The sequence below is a fragment of the Penaeus vannamei genome, chromosome 8 (genome assembly GCF_042767895.1).
Source record: "Penaeus vannamei isolate JL-2024 chromosome 8, ASM4276789v1, whole genome shotgun sequence".
Classification (NCBI taxonomy): domain Eukaryota; kingdom Metazoa; phylum Arthropoda; class Malacostraca; order Decapoda; family Penaeidae; genus Penaeus; species Penaeus vannamei.
In genome coordinates this window covers 46,124,238-46,134,237 of record NC_091556.1, presented here as the reverse complement: position 1 = coordinate 46,134,237, position 10,000 = coordinate 46,124,238, and the positions used below count along the sequence as shown (strand labels likewise).

The window sequence follows — 10,000 nt, the reverse complement described above, 5'->3', positions numbered from 1 at the left end:
TGCAGATGATAAGTCGGTGACGATAAATGTATTGGTAATTCATCATTAACAATTACTGAAGTTATTAAACGAAATTAATACAATAAAAACATGGACAAACCAATGTTCACTTTCTTAAAGGATTTCCGCAAATTAATTATGGTATTACCGTTATATTGCAATGACAGTACTGATTTTGCACAATCAAGATCGACTATTTCATCAGCATACGAACATGCTGCATATTTATGAGTGAACAGAAAATTGTACTTGAAGGTCTGTGGGAGGAGCTGTAGCCCGGCCAGCAAATATATATAAGGCTGACCACCAGTCCTTCTGCATCAGTTTCCAGTCTCTCACTACTTAATAATTTTGAAGAATGAATTATTTTATCTTTTCTGGTTAGTCAGGATTGTGAACCAAAACTATTAATGATTTCACAAATAAGAGCACTAATTCTATTACAACTAATATCGATGAAAACTTATTTGATTTTGCTTTCTACAGCTGTTTTATGCGTCGTTGTGGCGGACACTCACAATGGCTTCGGAGCGCCTCGTCCTCCCACCAACGGCTATGCGCCCCCAAGTAACACTTATGGCACGCCCAACGGCGCCTACGGAGTAGACCCTGAGATCGCCGCTTTGGCCGAGAACATTCCAGGGGGCGGCGTCCCCGGCGAGGACTACCCCATCTTGGCTTCCGTGCCCGACACCGGCTTCTCCTGCGATGCCCAGGCGGTGCAAGGTTATTACGCCGACACTGCAGCTGACGCCGGCTGCCAGGTGTTCCATATCTGCCAGGACCGCGCCCTCAGGCGCCAACAGGACTCCTTCCTGTGCCCCAACGGTACCATCTTCAACCAGCAGTACCTGGTATGTGACTGGTGGTTCAACGTGGACTGTTCTCAAGCAGAGAGCTTCTACTCCGTCAACGAGCTCATCGGAGTCGTTCCCGACGCCGGTTATGCTTATGCTGCCGCCGCCAATGGTCTTGCCATTGGCAACGGCAACGGGTATGGAAACAGAAGGAAATGAAATGGGAGTGAGAACGGCAAACAGATTTCCCAGTTTTCGTAGAACTCCTTTCTATAATACTGTTGTAAATAAAACTAGATATTTATGTATTAATGCTTAATCAATTATTGCCTCTCTCAAATTTGGCATCTTTGCTGGATTATTTAGAGGCACTTACATTGAATCGTATACCCTATAGTATTTATTTCCTGCAGTCATTCGAATAAACATGAAAAAAATATATTTACTCTGTATCTTTACCATTGTACTTTGGAGGGCAATATGAAATAGAAAATAGATAAGCAGATATACATAAATAGATATACACAACCGACCACAATGACGACCATGACATGACAAATATAGTAATAGAGAAAGATAAGAACGAGGTAGAGAAATAAAAAAAAAAGAAAAAAAATGCTGACATGCTTCCTCATTCTTTAATGTCTCAAATCAGACATATATGTGTAAACACACACACACACTTATATATATATATATATATATATATATATATATATATATATATATACATATATTAGTAGAAACTAAGAAACGTTAAGCTAACATCTGACGTTCCTGAAGGTACTGCATTCACGAGTTGGAATTGACACTACAACATACCGCGGCTATTTTTTTTCCTTTACACATTGCATTGCTTCTTATCGATCTTGAGTTCATTAGATTAGATTCTGAAGTTCAAAGTTTGTTGAATGATGTAGACTTGGGTCGATGGCTGTGGAGAAAGGCCCGAGGACGATGATCTAAAGCACTGTAGTTTTCACATTAATTCATCCGTTTGAAACCCAGACAGCAGAGGCAATAGATGGAATTGTCGTTGGCGCAAATTCAGTGGCTAACTAAATGCCATCCTTGAGACTACCAATTTTCAGAGAATCCAATGCCATATGAGAGTTCAACAGTACATGAAGAGATGAACTATGGCGATAGCCTACTTCACTGGTTCAGACGGCTCTAAACCTGAATTGTGACTCGGTGAATGCACCTCATTTCACACACGTGCCTTGACCTCAGTGCCACACCTGCAACAAATGGACAGTGTTCTTGAGAACCTCAATCTATCCTGGACACACACAAACATACATGTGTGTGTGTGTAAAATACATCTATGTATAAGTGCGTCCTAAATGAATAGATGTCATGTCAGTACCGCCGGTAATCAAGGGAAAAATCTCAATTGTGAATTCGTTACCCAAAACCGAAGAGATACCATGGAATCAACAAAGCAGTCGTAAATCATCCACAAGGCAGCGGTTCCCCAAACTTTCCTGGCCGGGAACTACCTTCCAGATTGTGGCCGCGTCCTGCCACGGCCCTCTGCCACCGTCGCTTTTCAACACACGTCAGCACGGTTTGTTCAGGGCAGCATTTCATCTCATTGGCCCATTTCTGCAAAGCGTTACATATTTGTCATCCTTGCCCATACAGTATTATTATTAGCCATGTGTCTCTGACCTGAACAGGATTAACAGTCCTGTAATTACTCACCTAACATGCTAACAAAGGCTAGCATGCACTAATCACTTTGGTCATTAGCAAGCGACGGGTGTAACTCCACTAATTCCTGTCCAAAACAACGGTCTTTTCTAAAGTGTCTGCAAACTGCGTATTTCCCATTGCACAGAGTATGTTTTCGTGATTGGTTCCAGCAACAAGAGAATATAGGAGTTTTTTTTAATGCCTTTGGAATCTCAAGGTAATTCCTATTTAAATTATATCTGTTCCGGAGACGTGAAGAAGTGTTATTATTCGGAGTAAAATTACTCCATAAAGTTTTGATAACCAGTATACATATACTCTAATATATTTATCCATCTATCTATATGTATTGTATGTCAAGTCAAAGTTGGTCCCATATCCATGTGGACGCAGGGGACATGCTTGTAGAGAAACATACTTACTAAGCCGCGGGATGTTGCGGTAGGGCGGCCAGTTCCTTTCCGTCCCGACTTCGACCCCAGCATGCTGACGTCGGCATACCAGAGCTCATTCACAGCTGCGTCGACTGAGAGGGGTAGCCGGGCGCGATTCCAGGACCACTGAGCTATGCCACCTCTATATGGTATGCATATATGTATATACTATATATGTATATATGTGCATATATATAGATATGTACACATGTATATATGTATGTATAAATGTGTGTATATGTATACACACACACACACACACACACACACACACACACACACACACACACACACACATATATATATATATATATATATATATATATATATATATATATATATACATGTATGAATGTGTGTATATGTATATACACACACATATACACACATATAAATGTGTATATGTATACACACACACACACGTGTGTGCGTGTGTGCGCATTTCTATCTTAAAGTAATGATTAAAGAATAAATAGATAATAATCAATACTTGACAATACATATGTAGATACATCAATGCCTCCTTTTATTGATTTATTTCCTTTTCTCTGTCATTTCTCTATTTGACGGTGGAATCTAAGCTAACTTGCGATTCCAGTTCAGATCTTGCGTCATCAAGATCTACTCTTTCATCAGGATTACCGACTCTCTGCATTTTCCCGAGGGATCCGCTGGCGCTCACGAAGGTCAGTGGGAGGAGCTGTGCCTCGGTCAGCGGACATATAAGGCTGACTAACAACACTCCAGCAACAGTTCCCAGTCTCTCGATACTAGATTCTTCTGAACAATGTATTCTCTCATTTTGTCTGGTGAGTGTAAACATTATGAATTCCTATCACTGTGCCAACAAATCCAATTATGAGATTAATTGACATTTTTATGATTATTCATTTTTCACCAGCTTTATTATTATGTTGCCAATATATTGCTATAACAACACTATTATCAATGACCAAGAGTTGCTTTACTTTTTATTTTCGACAGCCGTTCTCTGCGTCGTTGTGGCTGACACTCACAATGGCTTCGGAGCGCACCCTCCTCCCACCAACGGTTATGCGCCCCCAAGTAACACATATGGCACGCCAAACGGCGGCTACGGAGTAGACCCTGAGATTGCTGCTTTGGCCGAGAACATTCCAGGGGGCGGCATCCCCGGCGAGGACTACCCCATCTTGGCTTCCGTGCCCGACACCGGATTCTCCTGCGATGCCCAGGCGGTGCAAGGTTATTACGCCGACACTGCAGCTGAAGCCGGCTGCCAGGTGTTCCATATCTGCCAGGACCGCGCCCTCAGGCGCCAACAGGACTCCTTCCTGTGCCCCAACGGTACCATCTTCAACCAGCAGTACCTGGTATGTGACTGGTGGTTCAACGTGGACTGTTCTCAAGCTGAGAGCTTCTACTCCGTCAACGAGCTCATCGGAGTCGTTCCCAATGCTGGCTATGCTTATGCTGCCGCCGCCAATGGTCTTGCCATTGGCAACGGCAACGGGTATGGAAACAGAAGGAAATGAAATGGAAGTGCGAATGGCAAACGGATTTCCCAGTTTTCGTAGAACTCCTTTCTATAATACTGCTGTAAATATAATTACATATTTATGCTTTAATGCTTAATCAATTATTGCCTGACTCTCAAATTTGGCATTTTTGCTGGATTATCTACAGGCAGTTATAGTATACCTTATAGTATTTATTTCCTGCAGCCATTCGAATAAACATGAAAAAAAATATATTTCCTCTGTATCTTTACCATTGCACTTTCAAGGGAAATATGAAATTGAAAATAAATAAGCAGATATACATAAATAGATATGCACAACCGACCACGATGGCGACCATGACATGGCAAATAGAGTCATAGAGAAAGATAAGAACGAGGTAGAGAAATTACTGAAAAATGCTGACATGCTTCCTCATTCTTTACGGTCTCAAATCAGACATGTGTGTAAACACACACACACACATATATGTATATATGTATATATATTAGTAGAAACTAAGAAATGTTAAGAAGCTAACATCTGACGTTCCTGAAGGTACTGCATTCACGAGTTGGAATTGACACTACAACATACCGCGGCTATTTTTTTTCCTTTACACATTGCATTGCTTTTATCGATCTTGAGTTCATTAGATTAGATTCTGAAGTTCAAAGTTTGTTGAATGATGTAGACTTGGGTCGATGGCTGTGGAGAAAGGCCCGAGGATGATGATCTAAAGCACTGTAGTTTCCACATTAATTAATCCGTTTGAAACCCAGACAGCAGAGGCAATAGATGGAATTGTCGTTGGCATAAATTCAGTGGCTAACTAAATGCTATCCCTGAGGCAATTTTCAGAGAATCCAATGCCATATGAGAGTTCAACAGTACATGAAGAGATGAAATATTGCGATAGCCTACTTCACTGGTACAGACGGCTCTAAACCTGAATTGTGACTCGGTGAATGCACCTCATTTTACACACATGCCTTGACCTCAGTGCCACTCCTGCAAGAAATGGACAGTGTTCTTGAGAACCTCATTCTACCCTGGACACACTCACAAACATACATTTGTGTGTGTGTAAAATACATCTATGTATAAGTGCGTCCTAAATGAATAGATGTCATGTCAGTACCGCCGGTAATCAAGGGAACAATCTCAATTGTGAATTCGTTACCCAAAACCGAAGAGATACCATGGAATCAACAAAGCAGTCGTAAATCATCCCCAAGGCAGCGGTTCCCCAAACTTTCCTGGCCGGGAACTACCTTCCAGGTTGTGGCCGCGTCCTGCCACGGCCCTCTGCCACCGTCGCTTTTCAACACACGTCAGCACGGTTTGTTCAGGGCAGCATTTCATCTCATTGGCCCATTTCTGCAAAGCGTTACATATTTGTCATCCTTGCCCATACAGTATTATTATTAGCCATGTGTCTCTGACCTGAACAGGATTAACAGTCCTGTAATTACTCACCTAACATGCTAACAATGGCTAGCATGCACTAATCACTTTGGTCATTAGCAAGCGACGGGTGTAGCTCCACTAATTCCTGTCCAAAACAACGGTCTTTTCTAAAGTGTCTGCAAACTGCGCATTCCCCATTGCACAGAGAATATGTTCATGATTGGTTCCAGCAACAAGAGAATATAGGTGTATTTTGATATGATCAAGTTGATTCCTATTGCATCTGAACTTAACATATATCATCTTAAATCGTGTGTGGCATTACATAATCACCTTAGACATACACATTTATTTTAACATACTATTTTTTAATGTCTCTGGAATCTCAAGGTAATTCCTATTTAAATTATATCTGTTCCGGAGACGTGAAGAAGTGTTATTATACGAAGTAAAATTACTCCATAAAGTTTTGATAACCAGTATACATATACTCTAATATATTTATCCATCTATCTATATGTATTGTATGTCAAGTCAAAGTTGGTCCCATATCCATGTGGACGCAGGGGACATGCTTGTAGAGAAACATACTTACTAAGCCGCGGGATGATGCGGTAGGGCGGCCAGTTCCTTTCCGTCCCGACTTCGACCCCAGCATGCTGACGTCGGCATACCAGAGTCATTCACAGCTGCGTCGACTGAGAGGGGTAGCCGGGCGCGATCCCAGGACCACTGAGCTATGCCACCTCCATATGGTATGCATATATGTATATACTATATATGTATATATGTGCATATATATAGATATGTACACATGTATATTTGTATGTATAAATGTGTGTATATGTACACACACACACATATATATATGTATGTATAAATATGTGTACAAGTATATGCACACACATACACATATATATGTAAAATTGTGTATATGTACACACACACACACACACACATATATGTGTGTGTGTCTGCGTGTGTTGTGCACATCTCTATCTTAAAGTAATGATTAAAGAATTAATAGACAATAATAAATACTTAATACATATGTAGATACTTCAATGTCTGCTTTTATTGGTGTCTTTCCTTTTCTCTGGCATTTCTCTATTTGACAGTGAAATCTACGCTAACTTGCGATGCCATTTCAGATCTTGCGTCAAGATCTACTCTTTCATCAGGACTACCGACGCTGCTTTTTCCCGAGTGATCCGCAGGCACTCACGAAGGTCAGTGGGAGGAGCTGTGCCTCGGTCAGCGGACATATAAGGCTGACTAACAACACTTCAGCAACAGTTCCCAGTCTCTCGATACTAGATTCTTCTGAACAATGTATTCTCTCATTTTGTCTGGTGAGTGTAAACATTATGAATTCCTATCACTGTGCCAACAAATCCAACCATGAGATTAATTGACATTTTTATCATTATTCATTTTTCACCAGATTTATTATTGTTGCCAATATGTTTCTATAACAACACTATTATCTGTGGCCAAAAGTTGCTTTACTTTTTATTTTCGACAGCCGTTCTCTGCGTCGTTGTGGCTGACACTCACAATGGCTTCGGAGCGCACCCTCCTCCCACCAACGGCTATGCGCCCCCAAGTAACACCTATGGCACGCCCAACGGCGCCTACGGAGTAGACCCTGAGATTGCCGCTTTGGCCGAGAACATTCCAGGGGGCGGCGTCCCCGGCGAGGACTACCCCATCTTGGCTTCCGTGCCCGACACCGGATTCTCCTGCGATGCCCAGGCGGTGCAAGGTTATTACGCCGACACTGCAGCTGAAGCCGGCTGCCAGGTGTTCCATATCTGCCAGGACCGCGCCCTCAGGCGCCAACAGGACTCCTTCCTGTGCCCCAACGGTACCATCTTCAACCAGCAGTACCTGGTATGTGACTGGTGGTTCAACGTGGACTGTTCTCAAGCTGAGAGCTTCTACTCCGTCAACGAGCTCATTGGAGTCGTTCCCAGTGCTGGCTATGCTTATGCTGCCGCCGCCAATGGCCTTGCCATTGGCAACGGCAACGGGTATGGCAACAGGAAATGAGTAATGAGAGAAACGACAACTGGCATTGTAAATATGGTTAGATGATGATCCTATCAGGATGAATCGACTGGTGTCATAATTTCTTGAGCATAATTGCTCCATATGTTTGCTTTGTATCATGTGTTATATTTATTCTCTATATTTATTCAGGAAATAAAATGCAAACCGAAGAAATGTGCTGTTTACGCTTCATTTATACCTACAGGGAGGGAAGGTAGAGCATGAATATGAGCGAGTGGTTACTGGAATTGACTTTAAACAAAAGGCTTTGAAATTTTGCATTGCATGATTTTTTTTTCTTTTTTTTTTTTTTTTTTTTTTGCCTGTGAATACGTTAACTAATATCCTTATCTCCTCATGAGCGGCGACATGAGCCTCAATTACCAAACTCGCCGTTATAGCCACGCTGTGCAAGGCTTGCTGTCCTTGAGCTTGCAGGTTACAAAGAAAAGAAATACTACTCTATGGATATGGTGATTCGCCAAACGGTTATTCTTATTTTTTGAACTTTTATGTTTTCAGCTCTTTTTAGGTATCGTATGACACACCCACTCGACTTTTTTATGTGTGAAAGTACATATATGCACATGCATAACATTTCATAGTGTATGTATGTGCACTCTTACGCGTGAGTGTGCATGAGGGGGGGGGGGGCTCTGTGACTGCTATCACTCGCTGCTTTTTCGTCGGCGAACACAGGGACCCATCTCCATACATATGTTTACCACGGACGATGATATGGATACTGTGAGTCACAAGCCTGTGCTGTAATCTGAAGCACCCACTGTTAGGCACTGTATGGTTGAGTGGCTTTGCCTCAAAGGTTATTAATGAAGAGTTCCATGAATCTTACATCCCCACCAGCTTCAAGAATCAAACTAAAATGGCTAAGGAAAGAAAATCATCAACCTAGTAGTAGAAGTAGTATCATCATAACTGATGACATTATCATTATTCCTGCCAATGCTACTTATGGCCCGATAACAGACACTTCTCACTCATCTACACAAAGGAAGTATCTAAATATAACTGGAGTTGAGAGAACCATATATCTTGCATTTAGTTTATTTGAATTTGCAGTATACGTTTTTTTTTTTTTTTTTTCTTTTTTTTTTTGTTCTTGTCTTCAATGACTTGTTAATTGATTTTAATTTGTCCTCTTGAATACATGTGTATGTTTAGTGGAAGTGGAATACATATGTACTTTACATTATATCTGCATATATATGTGTATACACACATGTATGTGTGTGTATGTAGATATATGCTTATATAAACATATGTACACACACACACATACATATATATCTTCTTCTTTATTATTATCATTTTTTTTCAAAGCAATTTAGAGGTTAGGATTTTTCTTGTAGATTGATGCGTGTCTTCGGGAACGCAGACGTGAGGTCAGGGAATATAAGTTACTTGGGAAGAGGAAATGAATATGATTGAGTGGAATGCGAAGAGAGATACAAGTTTAGATACACTGTTGGATATCAATAATAGCATTGTGTTACGGAGAGACTCAGAGTGGAAGTTACACAAGAGTTGTATTCTGGGCTGACGTTTTCACATCTGATTGTAATAGCGATGATGGTAGTGATGATCATTATGATGATGATGATGGTGATGATGATCAAGGAGGAAAGTGGAATATATACTGGATTGATTAGGACTATGTTTCGTATTACAAAGGGAATGTTCTACCCAATGGCCCACAGAATTTCCAGGTGGGTTTCGCGGGAATATTTCGAATGAAGCAACTCTGAAGCGCCAGTTTACACCTCATGGAGATTCTTCACACACTCCGGACTTAAACAGAGAGAGGTCAGCTTGGAACGAGAAATATGAACTGTGTTATCTAAACCAATCCAAAAACAACAAACTAATCGCAAAATAATGTACGTTAAGCAAGAGATGGCTCGACAAGCCTATCATTATGGCAGCAAGAAAATTGCGGAATCTAACAGCCAAACAAACAGAATAAAGAATCAGAGACAAAACTCTTGCAGAAAATGTTTCGGATTTTGTCTCGGACTCAAAAAAAAAAAAAAAAAAAAAAAAAAAAAAAAACGGTTATTTAGGAAAGATTTTAAGATTTAATAATGCCACACGACTTTTGTCCCTGACAGTA

General features: G+C 41.0%; 3 protein-coding genes across 3 annotated transcripts; all 3 read left to right on the top strand.

The window, feature by feature from the left end:
* Nucleotides 1–266: 266 nt before the first annotated feature.
* LOC113826753 (uncharacterized) lies at nucleotides 267–1,238 on the top strand. Its single transcript, XM_027379634.2, has 2 exons — nucleotides 267–380; nucleotides 487–1,238. The coding sequence occupies exons 1-2, from the start codon at nucleotides 359–361 to the stop codon at nucleotides 1,014–1,016; spliced, it is 552 nt and encodes a 183-aa protein (XP_027235435.2). The 5' UTR covers nucleotides 267–358; the 3' UTR covers nucleotides 1,017–1,238.
* Nucleotides 1,239–3,677: 2,439 nt separating this feature from the next.
* Nucleotides 3,678–4,833, top strand: LOC113826755 (uncharacterized). The gene is made up of 2 exons (XM_070124752.1): nucleotides 3,678–3,738; nucleotides 3,914–4,833. The coding sequence occupies exons 1-2, from the start codon at nucleotides 3,717–3,719 to the stop codon at nucleotides 4,441–4,443; spliced, it is 552 nt and encodes a 183-aa protein (XP_069980853.1). The 5' UTR covers nucleotides 3,678–3,716; the 3' UTR covers nucleotides 4,444–4,833.
* Nucleotides 4,834–7,107: 2,274 nt separating this feature from the next.
* Nucleotides 7,108–8,043, top strand: LOC138862430 (uncharacterized). Its single transcript, XM_070124753.1, has 2 exons — nucleotides 7,108–7,169; nucleotides 7,343–8,043. Exons 1-2 carry the CDS (start codon nucleotides 7,148–7,150, stop codon nucleotides 7,867–7,869), a joined length of 549 nt encoding a protein of 182 aa, XP_069980854.1. The 5' UTR covers nucleotides 7,108–7,147; the 3' UTR covers nucleotides 7,870–8,043.
* Nucleotides 8,044–10,000: the final 1,957 nt, after the last annotated feature.

What these genes read in the sequence shown, in the direction of transcription:
- LOC113826753 (XM_027379634.2), top strand. Translation starts at nt 359, where the DNA reads ATGAATTATTTTATCTTTTCTG. An exon ending in GAATTATTTTATCTTTTCTG is followed by an intron (nt 381 to 486) that starts GTTAGTCAGGAT and finishes TGCTTTCTACAG; the next exon opens with CTGTTTTATGCGTCGTTGTG.
- LOC113826755 (XM_070124752.1), top strand. Translation starts at nt 3,717, where the DNA reads ATGTATTCTCTCATTTTGTCTG. An exon ending in GTATTCTCTCATTTTGTCTG is followed by an intron (nt 3,739 to 3,913) that starts GTGAGTGTAAAC and finishes TATTTTCGACAG; the next exon opens with CCGTTCTCTGCGTCGTTGTG.
- LOC138862430 (XM_070124753.1), top strand. Translation starts at nt 7,148, where the DNA reads ATGTATTCTCTCATTTTGTCTG. An exon ending in GTATTCTCTCATTTTGTCTG is followed by an intron (nt 7,170 to 7,342) that starts GTGAGTGTAAAC and finishes TATTTTCGACAG; the next exon opens with CCGTTCTCTGCGTCGTTGTG.